The sequence below is a fragment of the Camarhynchus parvulus genome, chromosome 2 (genome assembly GCF_901933205.1).
Source record: "Camarhynchus parvulus chromosome 2, STF_HiC, whole genome shotgun sequence".
Classification (NCBI taxonomy): Eukaryota; Metazoa; Chordata; class Aves; order Passeriformes; family Thraupidae; genus Camarhynchus; species Camarhynchus parvulus.
The window spans coordinates 5,517,130-5,537,249 of NC_044572.1; the positions used below are offsets into that span (position 1 = coordinate 5,517,130).

The window sequence follows — 20,120 nt, forward strand, 5'->3', positions numbered from 1 at the left end:
GCTCTGTCCCTGAATAAACCAAAAGCCGTTGTAGAGTGGCATGCACATCTTCTGTGTTCATCGCTCTGTTTGCTTCCACATATCATGCCTATATTATCTAAATGATTTTGACATTGCATTATATCTTGTTTTCTTAGTTTAGCTTTGTGGTGTCAGTATTTGAAGACAAATGGAGAAGGTAACTTGAATCTGCTGAAATATTCATGCAACCAGAGTCAAAGAAAACCATCACTCGTCAAGTGTCAACTGATAGAGATATTTGAAGTTGTGCACAGAAAGTTTCTTGTCATCTTCTGTGCAACAGAGACTGTTCTCTGATGGCTGAAGAATGTAGCTCATAATTGCTGATTTCAACATCTATTATTTCAATTCAGCTTCTCCTAAAAGTTATTCTGGTGGAGCTTAGCAACCACACATCAGATATTTTTGAGCTGTGAATATATTATCATTCCAGCCTCTTTACAAGTTAAGGGAAAATATTATATTCTAATGAGTTGTTATCTTCTCCTTTTCAGCCTTACTGCTTTCCAACATTGGCAAAGCCTTTGAACATTTCTTACCACCCACACTCTTCAGAGTCATTCGCTTGGTCCGGATTGGCCGGATCCTGAGACTCATCCGGGGAGCCAAAGGAATTCGAACTCTGCTCTTTGCCTTAATGATGTCCCTTCCTGCTCTGTTCAACATCGGCCTCTTGCTGTTCCTGGTCATGTTCATTTATGCCATTTTTGGCATGGCTAACTTTGCCTATGTGAAGATGGAAGGTGGCATTGATGATATGTTCAACTTCCAAACCTTTGCTAACAGCATGCTCTGTCTCTTCCAAATCACCACGTCAGCTGGCTGGGATGGTCTTCTCAACCCCATTTTAAACACTGGGCCACCATACTGTGATCCAACCATAAATGGTGAAGTGGGTGAATGTGGTAAACCTGCCATAGGTATTATTTATTTTGTGAGTTACATCATTATATCATTTCTCATTGTTGTAAACATGTACATAGCTGTTATTATGGAGAACTTCAATGCTGCCACTGAGGAAAGTGCAGAGCCTTTAGGGGAAGATGACTTTGATATCTTTTATGAAATCTGGGAGAAGTTTGATCCTGAGGCAACTCAGTTCATAACTTTCTCGGCACTTTCAGACTTTGCAGATGCTCTGCCCAAGCCCTTGTGTGTACCAAAACCAAACAAAGTTGAGCTCACAGCAATGGACCTGCCTGTGGTCAGTGGGGACAAGATACACTGCTTGGATATCTTGTTTGCTTTCACCAAGAGGGTGTTGGGAGATTCTGGAGAGCTGGATACTCTGAAAGTACATATGGAGGAGAAATTCATGGCTGCCAATCCATCAAAACAATCCTATGAGCCAATATCCACTACACTCAGCCACAGGCAAGAGGAAGCGTCGGCCACGGTCATCCAGCGTGCCTACAGGAGCCACCTGCTCCAGCGCTCCCTCAAACAGGCTTCCTACCTGTACCAGCACAGAACTGGCAGCTCTGACACTCTGGGAGATGCTGCTCCAGAAAAAGAAGGACTCGTTGCATGTATGCTGCGTGCAAATTATGGTAGGAGTCCTAACAGGTCTGAAACGTCGTCCTCAGTGTCCATCCCTCCGTCGTATGACAGTGTCACAAGAGAGAGTAGTGGCAATCTCGTGGTTGAGGATGGAGAAATAATGGGCAATCAACAATCTCCAGACTTTAAGTAGTTAATTGGTGACAAAGCTGTAAGGATATTTTTAAATTTTCACAGAAGATGATATTGTAAATACTTGTCAGCAGAGGCAGCCTCCCTATGAAACCAGGTCTGTTGGTTATGGCAGCTGAGAATCGTGGCCTCTGGCTCTGTTGTGTTCAGTTTTCTTCAATATTTTCCTGTTCAGAGAAAAGTTTTGGATCTGTTTGATCGATGGCATCTCACTGCAAAGCGGGTCCCACAGTACCTGGGTGCTGTGACATGTTCACAGCAGTGACAGGCAACCTCAGCTGATATTTGCCCTGTACAGGAAGCAGAGAAAAGTCCAAGCACTAGTGGATCTACTGGAGAACAGAAAATGAATGTCAATATGAGTATAAATTGAGGAATGGAAAGGAGCTAAAATTTATTCCATTCCTAATTGCTACTATCATTATAAACCTGTTTAGCAAATCACTGATGATTTTTTGAATTTTTTTTTTTAATGTTTGGGGACAGATGTGCCACAAACATAGACCCTGCATGATCCACAGGTATTCCACAGTGTAGTGGACTTCTTCCCATATGATCAATTTACAGAATAAACCATGGCATGTACGTTATCATAGTTGTGTTACTGAAGTTTAATGAAATAATAAATACAACTCTTAATCTTACAGAAGTCATACTGAGCAGAGAAAAACCTTGTTTATGTTTTGCCTGTGAGGATTATTTTTTTACCCTGTTTCCTCTGGCAGTGAGGTGAAGGCAGCTGTACCATCAATCACTCCATAAAATTTTGTGTTTATTGCATACTTTCCTCAAACTTCTAACAGTTGAGTTTTGTGTTCAAGTTCATTCTTGACAATGTGGCAGAGAAGAGAAACACAAATAACACTGGCTGGAAATTGGTAATATCACTTCAGCCACTCCCTTAGACAGCAGAAACCAAGGCCAGGGAGCTCCACATGGGACTCATCAGAGGTATGCTTGGTTGTGGTGATGAACATCATCCATGGCCATGGATGTATCTCTTTGGAGGTAGGAGCCTTTCTCCCACCTCGCTGTGTTTCTCTGATGGGAGAACCAGCCTTCTCTCTCCTGCAAAGGTTAGAAGAAACCAAATTATGGGTAATGTAGGCAATTAGGAAATCTGTGTTGAAATACTTGGGTTTGGGGTTAACATAAACCTGAGGATGAAATACAAATTCTAAAATTCTACTTCTCATAGAGCTACATGTGCAGATGGGCTGTCGTGGTTTCTCACGTCACCACATTTTACTTATGAAGTCCTTTATCTTCATGTCCTTATACTTCTCAGAAAAACACATGCCCAAACACTACTTTTTTGTCCTGTGTACATTTACTTTGGAGATGCATCCAGCTGATGCACTTTGCTGTCTAAGGACTGTTGTGTTCCCCTTTGTCCCGTACTAGGTGTAGTCACAAATTACCCCAGATATTTTAATTTCTTATGTACACTAACATCTTTAAGATGCTTTTAATTTTTTTAGTTGCAAGGTTGCAGATCTGTGATCACTGTTGGGTTTGGCAGGCTCTGGCAAGGCTCAGGTGAGCTTTTCCCTCCACAGTGATTTCAGCCAGAAAAGAACCCAGTGATTGAGCGGGACCTGCTGTGCACTTGTTTGCAACCTGCAGCAAGTTTTCTTGTCTCTTGAATGCCCCTTCTCCCTGGTAGCAGTTATATTCTTATGTCTTATGTTGCTTTCTTCTCCTGTCTTTTCCACCTCTTCAGATTGTGAGCTTTTTGGACAGAAATTCTCTTTTACTATGGATGATAAATTACACCTGATAACGAGACTTTGTTTTCAGTTAATATTGTCTGAAGACTGATGCAAATAAATAATATTTATAGTACCTTTTAGTTTCATCTGTGGTATTCCCTTAACTTCTCCCTAGCCATTCCTGAAATGGTAGCACCTTTAATTAGTTTTGACTAACACTCCCTCAGATTTTAATGTAGAGGCACAGTGAATCTGTGTTATACCAGAAAAGTCAACAGCTCTGTGCCTTTAGAACCTAGAGGCTCTATTCTTTCAAATAAAAAAATAAATCTAAGAAATGTAAAAGAATTAATGAAAATAAATGGATTCATTTGGCTAAAATTATTTTTAACCACTTTCACAGCATATGAACAACCCCAGCTGAGGAGCTGACTACATGGCACTGGTGGGATGGTGTTTCCCAGCTCCAGCCTGTTCAGTGTGAGCTTCCCAAGATGTGCAGGATGCATTGAGGAGCAGTAATGAGCCACATGCGTCATTCTCATGGATTTGGGGGTGCACTGAACTGTGACTGTGTTCACAAGGGTCTTAGGATGAGGGAAGAGACAATCTGACTCTGTGTTTTAGAAGGCTTGATTTATTATTTTATGATATATATTATATTAAAACTATACGAAAAGAACAGAAAGGATTTCATCAGAAGGCTAGCTAAGAATAGAAAAAGAAAGAATGATAACAAAGGCTTGTGTCTCGGACAGAGAGTCCGAACCAGCTCTCTGTGATTGGCCATTAATTAGAAACAACTGCATGAGACCAATCAAAGATGCACCTGTTGCATTCCACAGCAGCAGATAACCATTGTTTACATTTTGTTCCTGAGGCCTCTCAGCTTCTCAGGAGGAAAAATCCTAAGGAAAGGATTTTTCATAAAAGATGTCTGTGACACTGAACAGCCCTGGTATCACATCCTCCCAGGAGATTGCATTAAACATATCCATACCTAAATGTGGTGTGACTCATCTTTGCCAGTTTGTGTGCCAGGAAGAAGTATTTTTTTATTGTAAGAGCAGTTAATTGTTGGTCAGAATATATACAAGCATCACCGATGTACTCTCAGGAAAGGCCACCCTGAAACCAAGCCAGAGCTCCACCAACGTAGGAGAGCAGATGCCAAAGTTCATTTGGTACCCTAAGTGAATTGTTTGTTGGTGTAAGAAATGATAAATACCATCTAGGGTGAATTTTACCTTCTGCAGAAACTCTGAGTAAAGGTGATACTATTTTAGGGAAGACTGTTTGCTTGCCATGTTCTTTAGTCACAGAATCAAAGAATGGTTTGGGTTGCAAGGGATATTAAAGACCATCCAGTTCTACCCCCTGCCATGGCAGGGACACCTTCCACTATCCCAGGGTGCTCCATGCCCCTTCCACCCTGGCCTTGGATATTTCCAGGGATCCAGGGGCAGCCACAGCTGCTCTGGGCACCCTGTGCCAGGGCCTCACCATCCTTTTAGAAAAATATCGTATGTCAAAGATTAACCTACCCTCTTTCAGTCTAAAATCCCCGATAAAAAGTCTCCCTCAATCTTTCTTATAAACCCTCTTTATGTAATGAAAGGCCACAAGAAAATCTTCTAAGCCACAAGGAGGCCCCAATCATTTGGGAGATAAAATTCTGAATATAAACATGGCAGTTCGAAAATGTGCCCTTAGAAATAAATAATCTTCCAAATCCTTCTGGTTCACCTCTGAGCCTCTTAATTTTGGTTTCTGCAATATTCTTACAAACATCATGCTTTCCTATTGTGTTCCTAGTGTGATATACAGCCTTATTTCTAGATGAATTGCTTTCCTTTTTTGGTCATTCATAGCAATATTTCATGTGATTTTAGTCATTTAATCCAGGCTACATTAACAGCCTGGTCTCTTACACAGTTACATCTTCCATAAACTATAAATCACTTAAAATTTTACTCCAAATTATTACATTTTTAAGGAGGTTATTAATAGAGACAAAAAAAAATTGAGGCCTGAGAACTTTTCCCTTTGACAGCCCACGAGAAACACAAGCTCAACAACATGATGTATCAGTTTGTTCCTTTGATAGTGATGTGGAACAAGAAATATATGAATGAACGACCTGAGAACTCAAGAACATCTGTACCTCTCTGTAGTGGGCTTCATTTTACTACCTAAATCACACATATTTTTCATAAGAAATCAAAGTAATGGAAAATCCTTGAATAATTGCAAACCAGTCAACAGTGTTAAAAGGGTGGGGAAAAAAAGAAACTAATTAATAAAAAGCTATTTTCTTCAGCATTATTTTCTTCAGGACCTGTAGCAAAGGCTAAACTGACTTTAGCATTGAGACTCTCATTAATTGAACCACGTGAATGATACAGTTCAGGGTTTCTCAGCTCTTGGGCAAATTGATGGAGCTGCATGAAACTCCATTTGTGCTTGAAAGAAAAGCAACATATTTTCCTCCTGTTTACCAGAGATCTTTGCAATTCAACAGTTGTGAATTAAAACTATATCATGTGCTGGGAAGCAATGCTAGGATGAATAATAATGTGTGATATGAAAAGTTTAGTGTTTTCAGCCTAGAAATAACAGCTGAGAGGATGCATTGTAACTGTCAGTAAATAAAGCAGGTGGGAAAATATGAGGAAGGGAGAAAAATGTTTAAAAGACAGAATAGTCAGGGGAAAATTAACTGGTAAATTTGAGGTGGTTTCTGTTCTTTGGAGGATTGATGATTTTAGCAAAAAACTGATTTTAGCAGAAGCAGAGAAGCCAGTTTGACTGGAAAGTAAATAGTTACAAGGTGTTTTCAAAGTGTTATGTGCCACAGCACTTTCAAGGGGATCTGTAATCCAGCAGGTCCCTTAGTTCCTGCTCAAAATGATCTGAATTTAATAAAATTAAGACTGGGATCTACATCTGGACAGGGAAACTTGTTGAATGCTTCCTCCTAGTGGTTTTCGATCAAAATGACATTTTCAATGTAAAAAAAAAAAAAAAAGAAAGTGGGACCTCTGTCTCAAGTATAGAGAGTGAAACCTGAACAGATAAATAACTGTTAATACTGAAAAGGTATTAGCAGGAAACAGAGAGCTTAGAGGGAGGGGGAGGAGAGGTTTGCTTAAAGAAAGCTGCAGTTTAAAGGTCAGAAAACAAAATGAGTGAGACTTTCCAGTGTAAAAGAGAATGAGACCATGAATAGGAAGCTGAAACAGTAATAAGTAAATCATTGGCTAGATAAGAAAGAAGAAAAAGTAAAGATGATGTGAGTTTGGTTTAAAATGGGTCAGGGGTGAGGGTTTGGATAGCTTTAAAGTTTGTCTATCTATATATACTATAAATATCAGGTACATAAACTCCTTAAATTTTGGTGAAGACTGTTGTCAATATGGGATTATATTTTCCTTGGCAAACAAGAAGTGTTTGAATGGAAATGTGAGTAAATCCATGGATGGACACAGAAGGGAATTAAAACAATGGAGCTGGAGTCCAGAACAACCCCTTGGCAAAAATCCTGTTGAGAACTGCCACATAAACCTGCAGGTCTTTCTCTAAGGATTTGTGAGAATCTGTCAAATCAGGAAAGGTTGCAGGAGAGAAAAAAATCCACAAAATCCAACCTAAATGTAACAACTTGCATTAGAAAAGGAGGTAACATACACCTCAAGCAGAGACTTGCTGATGTGAACTATGTATATTGCAGGGCTGTGGGGCACATTTTGGAGAGGAAACAATCAAAGATTTGAAGGAAAGTGGAAAATTGAATTAAAAAAGGTTTGAAATGTATTTTCTAAGAAATAGGAATGTAGCAAATCTTATCCCCTGATATCCTGAGAGAATGTAAGGGAGCAGAACATGAAGGGCTCTACTGGGGGCCAAATGGGGGACATTTGCTTTCAGGGGAAGGGAACAGCAGATCCCTGTGTGTGGGGGTTCCAGTTGTGGGTTTCTCTGGGTCAGGACTGAAGGCACTTGAGACAGTAATTCATGTTTGGACTCAGGTGTTTATTATTTCTTATCAGTAAAACAGTCTCACTGCTGGGAGTTCAGCAGCTTTTCATTAGAAGGCACAAAATGGCCAACAACCTCTTGTTCCAAGGTCTTTTAAGACTAAACTATCCAATTAAGAACTGACAACTGGATTATTTTCCCTTTTAACCCAATAACTGATCCCAAAGAGCCCATAATGCAGGCTTTTCTGCCCAATTACAAAATGCCACCCAAACCCATGGAGAAGAAGGAGGAAGAAGAAGCATGAAGAAGAAACCCAGGATGACACCCTGTGCCCTCCATCTTGCTTCCATCCACAACGCAAAATTCCAAAACCTCAATTTCTCACCAAGTGATGCACCTACACTACTATCTATAATCTATTTCACACTTTTGTGGATTCCAGTCTATCTTGAAGTCTGGAAAACTTTCTCCATGAATGAGGGTCAAAGTCAGTGCTCCCCTGGGGGCCAGGGAACCACAGAACAGACAGAGAAATACTCCTGGTTTCCACACCGGTGGAGACCTGGGTCAGCTACTGTGACAGAAGGGCTGGGATGTGTAATGTGGTGCAATTCTGAAATACAGAAATGAAGTGAAGCTCTGTCAGCTCAGACACATGGGGGGCAGGTGGTGCTGAAGCAAAGAGGAGGCACTGGTGAGGCTGCGCCTCTGCACACGCTGGTATAAGATGCTCAAGGAAGATTCATATGAACCAAACAAGATTTAAAGGGTTTCTACAACAGACAGGAAATTAGAGAGCCTGTGGAAAGAAAATTGGAATCCTGGTTTCTTCAATCCTGCAAAACGAAAGTCGAGAAATGTGATTGTTCCTGTAAGAGGAAAAAATGTGAGGGTTAAAGCAGAGTATTGAGCAAGATTAATTTTGAACAGTCTGCATCAACCACCCTCCCTCCAAAGTCTATAAGAGGGTGCAGTTTGCAGTTTTCCTGTGGTGAGTTTTCCCTGTGGAAGCTTGCCATGGTCCCATGGCTATGGACCAGGCCTCTTGCACACAGGAAGATGCACATGGAAAATTTGTCATTTGTACCCTGCTGGTTGTAAAGCACAAGTTTCCCCACAACAGCAAGATCCAATACTCCAATATGTGTTTTCTTATCCCGTCAAGTTGATTGAGATGGTCCCTGAGATTTTAAATATATATATGTTTTGGGAGAGTAACACCAGAAAGTGGAAAGGTTATTTTCCATGTTATCACAGAAAGGAACTGGAAAGACAGGTCAGTGCTGACAAATATCTTAAAGGTGAGTCTGGCTTTATTTTACTGAAGACATTTGTTCTGCTAGGGTTCCAGCTCTTGACCTGAGGACATCAAGGAGAATGTTTTCCACCTGATAATTTGTTTCTCAGTTAATCAGCCTCACAGTTAAAACTTACCTCTTCATTTGAATTAGCTTGACTTTAGTCACTGGTTCTTGATACACCTTTAATGCTACAATAAAATTTTATTTAATACCTTCAATGAAAATGTTACTCACTATCACCTCTGTATTCATTATTTTCAAGTGAATGGAAGGAGCTCGTAAAACCACTCACACAGGCATTTTCCTCAACAATCAAGCAACATTTTGGCTCTTGTCAACATCTTCCTAATCTGACAAACTAATAACACAACTGAGTTTGGCATGGTTGTTATAGCCAGGATAGTATGCAGCCAATATTCACCTCCTTGGGTGGAGCTGAAGAACAGGATCCAACAGCTGGGAGCTTAATTGGATGTGCCAAGGAAAGGGTTAACATGCTCACCCCATCAGGCAACAGTTGAAAGGGATAAACAATCAGGAAACAAACTATTTATAAGGCAGGAGAGGAGGCAGTAGGTTGGGTGTATTTGAGTGGTGATTTGTTTTATCTTTCAGTTGGGTTTTTTTGGGGGGCAGGAGGGGTATGTTGGGTTTTTGTTTTTGAGGGGTTGGTGGGATTTTTAGAGTGCTTTTGTGGGGTGTTTTAGGGGTTTTTGATGTTTTGTTATTGGGCTGGTTGTTTGGTTTGTTTTTTGGGGTTTTTTTCTTGATGTTTGCTTGTTTTTAAATTTTTTGGGGAGAAAAGGTTGGTGTATTTTGTTTGTTTGGTTGGTTCTTGTTGTTGGAGAAGGGATTAGAGTTTGTTGGTACCTGTCCTCTAAACCAGTAGTGGCATTCATATCTAACAAGGTAGCAGTGCAGATATAGGAATATTTATTTATTTTTAGAGAAGTTTTTGCTGTGACTGTTGTTCCAGCCAGGCTTTCTGTGTCTGTGGACTCAGAGAGTTTATCCTTTTTTTTTTTTTTTCTAAAGAAATGACTGCATTTGTTTGCCTGTCTGTTTTATGGGATGGGTTTTGTTGTACTTTTGTCTTTAGTATTCTGTTGGAGATGTGAAAGGAGACTACATTTGGAGTTGTGATATGCTTTTGGGGTGGGATTGACAGGAGTGATTTACCTCTTTCCATTTTTACTAGAAAAGGAGTTAAATAGTTATCCTATGTGTAAAAGAAAATGGGGCCCATTGTCACTGCATTCAGAAGTTCTTGTCTCACCTATGTTTGCTTTTCAACTTTTCTTTTACTTTAAACAATCTGGAAATTAGCTTCTGTTTGTCCTCTTTGTTTTTTTCTATATGAACATGAGTATAGAAAGGGCTAAGGAGTGAAAATCAGGTAGGAAAAGCAGTATGTGAGAACTAAAAGGTGGTGGGAAGTCCTTTTCTGGCTTCCATTCTTGCTGTTGGACTTCACAATGCTCTGAAAAGAGGGGGCTGCTGCAGTGTCCCAACTCTTTTGGAAACCAGAGTCAAATGTTAGCATTTTGTGCTATTTTCTGTGCATGGCTGTGTTTGTGCTGAGTAGAGCAGTCCCCCCCAAAAATCTGGCAGAAGCCGCAGTCCTATCCCATTTGCAGCCACTCCCAAATCAATGCTTGAAAATAGACAAAAGAGTAAATAAAATAATCTCGCTCTCTGAGAGAGCACTCAAATATTGCAGAGGAGGAAAAAAATTGGACTTTGCTTGATGCTGAGGAGCATATTCAATACTCAGTCAGGGTCTGACCCTGCGCTCAGAAGGATCAGCTTGGAAAAGCAAGATGTGGTGGCTCAGTGTGGCATTGATGAGCTTTGATGGGACATTTCCAGTCAAGGGCATTTGGTTCTTAAGGGCTCTGTTTGTCAGAGGAAGGATATGGCATTAAAGATGAAATACAAAGAGCTGATAGCCTTGAGTGGTTATAGGCTTGTATAAAATCTTCTCCAAAGAGCTAAAACAAATATTTGAAAGACTCCCCCATTTTTAACAGGTTGAATTTCTGGTTGATTGGAGAACCTGGTGACTTCAATGTAATTTTTCTCAGGAGGTAACTGGGCCTGCCTGCTGCATTAGCCTGGTCTAAAACTACTTTCTGCCTAAATAGAGATGAGGAGGAAATTGGTGGTGGGATGTGGTGGAAATATAAAAATAAGAGTTTGGGAGTAAGTAGGAGAGGGTGAGGAGTTTGCAGGCTGCTGGCAAACAGACCAAAAAGAGAAGCAGAAAGCCCAAAGATGTGATGGTTAATTCTTGACTCTTCAACTCTCAGACAGAAGATGTACCTGGTGAATTGTGCTGATTTTTGCTTGGGGAGAGTTAATTTTCTTCACAGTAACTAGTATGGGACTAAGTTTTAGATTTAGTTTTAGATGTGCTGAGCACAGTGTTGGCTATCTAGAGATGTTTTGGATATTGCTGAGCAGCACCTGCACAGCACCAAGGCCTTCTCTGCTTCTTGTACTGCCACACTACTGAGGGGCCTGGGGGTGCATGACAAGCTGGGAGGAGACACAGCTGGGGCATCTGACCCCCACTGACCAAAGAGATATTCCACACCACGTGATATTATGCTCACTAAATAAAATGGGGGGATGTTTGGGGTGATGGCATTTGTCTTCCCGAGTCACCACTATGTGTGATTGGGCCCTGCTCTCCTGAAGATGGCTGAACACCTGCCTGCCTGTGGAAGTGTTGAATGAATTCCTTGTTTTGCTCTGTTTATGTGTGTGGCTTTATCTTTTAAACTGTCTTTATCTCCACCCCTGAGTTTTCTCACTTTTTCTCTTCTGAGTCTCTCTCTGATCCTGCGGGCAGGGGAGTGACTGAGTGGCTGCCTGGGATTAAACCACAACAGACTTTTTGTCATGCTCAGTGTGCAGCTTGAATGGTTAGAGACAATGAGAGATTTGATTGAAATATGCTAGATTGATTTAATAGCTGTTATTGCCATTTAGCTATTAATTGGCAGGCTCCTGTGCTTGCCGTGGGGCTCACTTGTCTGGCTGTGCATTAGAGCCTCATTAGTGGCTCCTTTTTACAATTGCTGGTCAAGGTACTCTGCTGGGCCTGGGCACATATTGATAAGAGCCCTGGTGATGATAACAGCCCTGCCTGGGCTGGCAGATGGCCAGGGCATCTCTGGTGTATCGGTGCTGCTGAGCTGCACAGGCTGGGACTCCAAGTGTGAACTCCAACCAAAGGGACTGTGAACTGTGGATGAGTCCTTGCTGGAGTAGGTTAATGACTGGAGGAGGCTGTGATCCTGTGGAGATCATCACACCTGTGAAGAACCTCAGCCTGTGGGAAGGATCTCTGCTGGAGGAGTTTGAGGGGAGCTGTTTCCCCGGAGCCACAAGGACCAGTGGAGGAAAAGCATTAAAACAAGCAGTGGAAGAGCAGAGTGACCTGGCCTGAGATGTGTTTGGTGCCCAGTAACTCAGCACAATACACCATTCCTCCTGTCCTGAGTGGCCACTGCGACTGATGGAGCCCAAAGTCATGGACAAAATGAACACAAAACACCTTTTGGTGCAGACCTTGTTAAGGAAACTACTCTGACCATTTCGGAGACTCTCTGGTCCACATTCCCACCACCAGAGGCTTTTACTGCTGGGACTGAGGCCTCTTCACAGCAGAGGGTTCCAGTGATATAATGGGGACTTTGCTTGGCTCCCTACACACCCTTCTCACATGTATTCAGATCAGATTTCATGCCCTTTGTGTGAAGGATTGGACATTCACGGCCTCTTTTCTTGGGCTCTGGTCATTCAGATACTTCATCTGTTTATTGCTTTAAAGGGTGGGAAGTCATGGTTAATTAAGTTGTGCTGGATATTTTATCACCTGAACATGATGCCAATGATATGGAACAAGGGATGGAATGTGCTGCGTTTGCCCAGGGTACATTTTCTTCATGATAACTACTGTGGGACTATTTGGATTTGTGCTGGTAACTGGTTTTGTAATATGGAGGTGTTTTTGTTATTGCTGAGCAGGGCTTGCACAGACCCAAGGCCTTTTCTGCTTCTCACAGTGCCTTACTGGTGAGGGGAGTGGGAAAACTGGGAGGTGACACAGCCAGGACAGTTGACCCTAACTAACCAAGGGGTTCCAGACCATAAGACATCATGCTCAGTGTATAAAGTGGGAGGGAATAAAGAATAATGGGGGGAGAGGGGGATAGTGAGTGGGATGGCTTTTGTCTTCCCAAGTGAATTGTGTGTGATGGAGCCCTGCTTTCCTGGGGATCACTGAACACCTGCCTGCCCATGGGGAGTGCAGAATTAATTCCTTGTTTTGCTGTGCTTGTGTGCGTGGCTCTTGTTTTTTCTCTTAAACGGTCTTTATCTCAACCCATGAACTTTCTCGCTTTTGTTCTTCCGATTCTCTCCCTGATGCCAGTGGTAGGGGAGTGAACAAGTGGCCGTGTGATGCTTACTTGCTCCCTCCCTCTCCTCTCCCTGATAACAAGCATAAGGACAAGAGCAAATGGCCTCAACTTTCATCAGGGTAGGGTTAGATTGGATATTTGGAGAAATTCCTTCACAAAAGAGGCATTCAGAGGTTGGAACACATTGCCCAGAGAAGGGGTGAAGTCACCATCATTTGGAAGGATTTGAAAAATACGTGGATATGGCATGTAGGGACAGGATTTAGTGGTGGACCTGACAGTACCAGGTTAATGGCTAAGGGGCTTGATGATCCTGGAGGTCTTTTCCTACCTAAATGATTCTTTGCAGTATCAGGGTAAGAGTTTCAGAGCTAAAAGGAGCTTGAGGGCAGGTGTCGTGTCCACCTGGGGCTCCTTAGGCTGATCAGCTTGAAGAAGCTGAAAAAATAATAATGATAATCCCTGAATTCAGTCACAGAATTACAGAATCATTGATGTTGGAAAAGCCTTCCAAGATCATGGAGTCCAACTGACCCATGGTCATTTCCCTGGCTGTCCTCACGCTGTCTTCTTTTCAGAAGAAAATATTGTCACATCTTTATGCTCTGTGGGCACTTTTGCAAATAAAATAACATGGATAGCGAGAGCTGAGTAGACTACAAACCCTGGATTTAAAACTTAATTTAAGGATGAAGGGATCAATGAGAAGCACCAGACAAAGGTTTCTACATCATATTCGTCCTTCAGTGCCCTTACAGGAAACTACAAGAAAAGGAACAGAAGAGCACAGTTTAATTTGCCTCAGATTGGTCAGGTTTCTTCAGAAATTCTGAGTCACTTAACCATTTGTGACCAAAATTTGCCCGAGATCTGACCTATGTGAGCATCAACAGCCTAGAGCAGTGCCAAGGAAGTCCCCAGGCCTGTTTCTGTGCTGAAAAACATTGTGGTCATTATTGCTTAGGTCTTTGTACCCTAAGCACTTCCCAGAAGCTGAAATGGTGGAGTCCGAATACAAACTAATAGGCATTGAAATTAATAAGGAGATTCAAATTAAGGAATAAAAAGGAAATAGTTCATGACTCATGTAAAATATTAAGTAAATGTAGTGGAAGGAAGTTTGCCTTTAATTAGTGTTAAAATGGAGCAGGGAGGGCATGATAGACTGCAGTGAAAAAAAGAGGGTTCAGGGCATTAAATACAGAAAATTATCACTTGGAATTTCCCTGCAATCCTTGTGGGGATTCTCTTGTTAGCTGTGCCTCAAAGATGCTTCTCAAGGCTTGTTTCTAACTACAGGTTGCAGGTGTTTGAAACCAATCAATCAACCAGTTTATTCTGACTCTGTCAGATGTTTTTAGTTCTGATGTTGTCTTAGAGAGGTGGAAGGGGTAAAAAGATTTTTGTGTCTTGAAGTCATGCTTTTGGCACAAAAAGGAAGGAATAAATTTTGACTTTACACTTTGCAAAGGCTCAGAGCGTGACATCCCCTTTTAGGAGGCTTTATCTGATGTAGGAAAAGGGGTTGCTTGGATATCTTTGCTTCCTCCAAAAAGCACAGAAAGCTCTTCTGGAAACTCAAGCTAATCAGGAAACCCTATGTAAATGCTTTTCCCCTATTAATGAAGCTGTGTTCCTCTGCTCTCTGAACTGCCTAATAACCAAATATTTGTACTGGCCACAGGTGGCAAAAGCATGGTAATGGGTCATAATTCAGCCCAGCCCAACATAACCTTCTTTCCCCTATAAATTAAAATGCAGCTGTCTTCTGGTTAGACATAAAGTGGCCTAATTTTGGAGGGATTGAGAGGTGAGCCATTTCAGTGAGACGAAAATTAATTTTACTTTAATGATGTGAGCTGTTATGTCTATCAGAGCATTGAATGCTTTCTTTACACTTGGACACAGTCGTTGACAGAGGCACTGCCAGCCTGTAAATTTTTTTTCTCCCCCATTAAATTAGATAAGCTCACTTTAGGGTTTTATCTTTGAGTCTGATTGAGCAAATGTAGCAATTTATCCAGGCGTTACAGGATTTCCCCGTGGATGCTTGATGAGAGCTGCTCCATGAGGATGATACACTTAATTAAAAGGCAGAAGCTGAAGACTGATACAGATGTATCCTGACACAGCAGCTGGGTTTGTGTCAGGGTCTCTTTGCTTATTGGAAGTGAAGTGGGGGGGATGAGGAGGAATCAGGGCTCTCATTAGAGGGAGGAATAAGCCCAGATCCCGCAGCGTGTTATACAATGAAGTTTCAACATCATTCCCTGCTGTGACTCAGTGTGGGATCCAAACAGGGTGTTTGGCACAGTGGGTTGACCTTATTTATTCCTTAGAATGGTGTGGCGGGGTCCCAGCCCTGCTGGTTTGGTTATTCCCTCTCAGTGGGGCTGGGAAACCATCAGTGAAGGGAATTTGTGGGTGTGCTCCTTGAAAGGAAATCAATATGGGGTGCCCAAATCTCTTTTGCTCGGGTAATAAAAGAGCAAGGTATTGGCGATTGCCCTTTTTTCATCCCACATGCCCCCAAATCTCCCATCTTTGGGCAGGAAGCCCCCTTGACACGCTGGCCTCTCCCTTTATTTCAAAGGGAATTAAAACAAATGACAGTATTTTTTTTCCCAGTAGAGGGAAGTGTTGGCTAAACTGAATTTGATGCACTACAGCCTCATGGCACCTCGTGCTAAAGGAGCTTCTCACAGCACTTATCCCAGGTAGTAAAAGGGTTTATAAAAAGTCGAGGTCTGTGGAAAGCAAAAGCACTTCACTGAGTGCTAGCAAGGTGGGAGGGCATGGAGAAACCTTTCAAATTGTAAAGGAAAGCACTACTTTTTTTTTTCCAAATTGAATTTTGCAAGAAAAAACCCCTTTTTTTACTTGTTTCAATTAAAAAAATTACACAATACATTTTAAACTAAAAATTTTTTCCAAGCTCAGGCTTTCATGAACTGCATGTTTTTCAGACTCTTTATTTCCTTAAAAAGGCAGTGACAAATGTCACTGGGATAAAAGAAAGTTTCTATGAGCATCTTTGTGAGAACAACTGGATTTTTGCAACCAGCACTGCTGTCTATAACCCCTTTAAGAAAGCAGTGCTCACTTTGTGGGGAAAAGAGGCATTTTTTTTTTGGAGAGAAGAGAAAGATGACACCAACTGATCTCCCATAATATTTTTTTTTTCTGCTGGTACTTACTCCCACCTGACATGCACCTTTATTAGGTTTCTGCTGACTTGCCTGAACTTTTTCAGACATTCAGTAAGCCAGCATTACCTGACTGCTTCTTGCAGAGAGGAAGATTTTGGCAGGGCAGCACAGGTTTAATAATTTTTTTTCTCTCTGATCAGCCTGTCTATGGGGCTCCAATTAGCATTGCTACTTGATAAGTAATGTTTGCACTAGGAGGTCTCCTGTGCCAAGGGTATTCCCCACTTGCTGGGGGATTTGGAGATGCTGCCTTCATTGTGTGCTCCTGGCTTACATTTCTGTGTCTTCTGAAGGGAGGCAATTTTAAAAAAAGGAACCCACAGAGCACGTAAATGCTTGAAAAGTGGGGGAAAGGATTCTTTTTTAAGGGGGTGGAAAATGGGGGAACCATAGGAGTCCTCCTCCTGGCATGGAAGAGATTTCAGAGGTGGCTTTCCTTCTCTTGTACTTCTTCCTACCTTTTATTAATCTGATTTATTCCCTTTGTAAATATTGCTGGGTTTTTTTTTCCTATAAGCTGAGTTCAGACTGAGCTGATTTCATTATCACAGGATTGAGGATTTTCTAGTATTATGAGTAATTTCTGTATTTGTAAAGACACATGAAACAGATGGGTCATCCTGGTGCTTCAATGAGGGTTTAACGGCGTTTCCTCCCTCCGTAAAAAAAGAAGTAGGGTTAAAAATTTTCAGAAGAATCCTCTTATGGACTGCAAAAGAAAGACAAGAAATTATTCAGGATGGGTGTATGGGACATTAGGTGAAATTTTGTGGCTTTTCCCTCCTTTTCCTGGCTGTGTTACTAAATCTGTGACATTGGGATGCTGCTTGCTCTTCACCTTGAGATCACTGCTATTGCAGCTCTGAAGGAAGAAGGGAGGAAAGAGGATTTACATTCATCATTTGTGAGAGGAGTAAGAATGGAATGGAAGAGAATATAAAAGTAACTTCATATATAAAAGTATACGATTTTTATTTCATATAAAATGTATTTAATGTAAAGATATCAATGTTTACATAAATGTATATTTTTAATATATATTTTATATATTTCAATATAAAATAAAAATTCCCTCAAACTTGCTATTCAGCCCCAAAACACACACCAACACCTGTTGTGTCACCAGCACAGAGCACTGTGCTGCAGTCTGTGAATCACAGAATCACTGAGGCTGGAAAAGACTTCCAAAATCATTGAGTCCAACCATTAAATTTACTCCTCCTTCATAGGAAGCAGCAGTAGGTTCATGTGTCTTCTCTCTGTATAAGCCTAACTACCTCACAATAATATTTTTTAGATGTGTGGGGCAAGAAATGCCATTTTTTGATGTTGTGGCTCCATGACAGGAGTTTCTGAAGGTCTGAATACTGCCCACCAGGGATGCTGGCTCTGCTGCCCAAGAACTGGGAGTGTTTCTGGGTGCAGAGAGCACTGTTAGGGTGGGACCACACTGCGACCATCCCAGTGCGGAGGATTTCCAGCAGAGCTCTGCAGCTGGGATGAGCAGTGGGAACCCAGCAGCCATCCTTGCACAGCTTTCTCTCTCTGGTGTGAATTCTTTTTTTTGGTTGAACTTAAAGATGTTGGAAATCCACTAAGTATCACTGAAAAGATGTTGTTGCTCTTGTAATTTAGAGGTGTCCTGCAGACATGTGTTGGCACAGTGGCTGAGATGCCAAGGACTCACCATTTGCCTTTATGGGGTTGAAGATGCGCCCACCCCATAATCTCTTTGTGTCCTCATGAGAACCTGCTTCCCTTTGAGCAGCCACCCTTCAGCCTCATGTTGAGAGGTTCACATTTGAGGATCTGTCTTCCTTTGTCTTCTGCCTCTCACATCTTTCTGTGCTGCTCTAAGCTTTCACAGGCTCTGTTCCTCAGGTCCATCTTTTTCTGCCTTTTTTGGTCTTCATTCCCCTCCATCTCCCATTGTTTGTCATCTTTTTCCAGTCTCTGACCTCCACTCCCTCTTCTCAGCTCCTTCTCTCTTCTTCCTCACCCAGCTCTTCTCTATGATACACTCCATCATTTCCTGCATTTCCAGAATCTTTGCACATTTTGAATCCCTCAGTCAATAACTCCCTTGAGCATGAGCTTGTCCTTGAGTGGACACCTGCTCTTCCTCAGCTGTCCACTCTTCTTGAGTGAACAGCTGCCTTCCCAGAGCCACTGCAGCCCCTCAGTTTTTTCCCCTCAATTATCTCCTCTTTTCCCAGCACCTTTCCCCACCCTGAGCTGCTGTCACCTGAGAATTTGTTACAGCTCCACACTCTCTCCAGAGTGGCAGCAGACACTTTCCAACACATCACTGAGGCAGTAAAGCAATACCAGCCTCTCTTTTGTTTTACCTTTTCAATTTTTCAGAAGTTTCTTTCAGTTTTACTACCTTGAGTACTTCACATGGCTGGGAAATCCTACTGCTCTCTTCACCTACATCCATCCATCTATGATCTTCCCAGTCACTGCTGGGCAGCTTATTTTGGGTGAAAGCTGCTGTTCTCACTCACCAGAATTGCTGTGCTGTAAGCATGATCCAGGGAGCTGCTCCTTGAGGTGGGGAACTCTGGGTCAGGCAGCTGCAGGTGCTCACTCCCACCTGACAAGCACATTTATTAGGTTTTGGGAGGATCAGGGTTTGGTTGGGGTTGATCAGAGTGTCCAGCTTTGGCACTGTTCACACCTATCTGTGTCTCCTGAGGGACCCCTTGCTGTGTCCTGCTGCCAGTGCCTCTCCTCCATCCCCTCAGCCCTGATTAAACCTTCTGTCTCCAAGGTCCCCATGGCACCGCAGCTTCCACTGCGGCTTCCCCACCTTTCTTCTCCCCAGTTGTGTTCATTCCACCTCATTCCCTAGACCATGGCACCAGATGTGACACCTGGGGACAGGGCTTAGTGGTGGGCTTGGCCATGCTGGTTTAAGAGTTGGACTTGATGCTTTTGGAGGTATTTTCGATTCTATGTCAGTATCGCTCCCTCACCTCGCTTCCCGCTGCCAAACTAAACAAGCCTATGACGCTAGCAGTCCATCATCCCGTTTCACGGGGCCGTTTTTCATCCCCTTCTTCTCAGCCCTTCTCATCCTTCCTTCCTTCCTCCCCACCACTTCTTTGTCATAATTTCTCCTTGCCCGCCGCTCAGCCCAGCCTGTCCCTCCGCCTTGCCCCGCTCCCGGCCCGCTCCCGCCGCCTCCCCGCCATTTCCCCTCACGCCGTGCCCCACCGGCGGCAGGGGGCGCTGCGGGCCCGCCCCGGCCGCGCTCGGCGGGGCGGGCGGCGCCTCCCTTCCCTCCGTCCCTCCATCCCTCCCTCCTTCCTTCCCTCTATCCCTCCCTCCATCCCTCCCCACTCCCCCCCGCCGCCCGCCCGCCCGGCCGGGGCTGCGCTGGCTCCGCTCCGCTCCCGCGGCAGCCGCACAGACGGCGCGGCGGCTCCGAGCCATGCGCGTTCGGCGGCGGGCGGGCAGCGCGCTCCGCGCACGGCAGCCGGGCCCTTCCTCGCCGCGGGACGGGACCGCTCGCGGACTAAAACTCTGTGGATACAATGAAGTGGCTCTGGGACTCTTGGTTTAGCAGGAAAAATTAAATAAACCAATGTAAGTTTCTCTCTTTTTATTTTGTTCCGTTTGTTGGTTTGCTTGGTAATAAAATGATAATAAAAAGAAAAAGAAAGAAACGGAAAGGATGTCCGGTTCCGAGCGTGTTGCGGAGGAGGAATGAGCAGTGCCGGGGTTTTCCCTTCCCCAAAGTTTCCCTGGAGGCGGGAGGAGCGGCACCGC

The 20,120-nt window shown here is 43.0% G+C and overlaps 2 protein-coding genes across 2 annotated transcripts in view; both read left to right on the forward strand.

The window, feature by feature from the left end:
- LOC115917272 (sodium channel protein type 5 subunit alpha-like) overlaps positions 1-2,237 on the forward strand; it is a 42,213-nt gene extending 39,976 nt beyond the window's left edge. Inside the window, exon 28 of the mRNA XM_030971094.1 lies at positions 516-2,237. Within this exon, the coding sequence (XP_030826954.1) occupies positions 516-1,714 (1,199 nt within the window). The 3' untranslated portion in view covers positions 1,715-2,237. The remainder of the gene's footprint in view (positions 1-515) is intronic.
- A 17,568-nt stretch (positions 2,238-19,805) lies between these two features.
- The window catches only part of LOC115917405 (sodium channel protein type 5 subunit alpha-like), a 215,495-nt gene continuing 215,180 nt past the window's right edge, over positions 19,806-20,120 (forward strand). The window contains exon 1 of the mRNA XM_030971429.1: positions 19,806-19,937. The gene's annotated coding sequence lies outside the window, so the exon portion shown is untranslated. The remainder of the gene's footprint in view (positions 19,938-20,120) is intronic.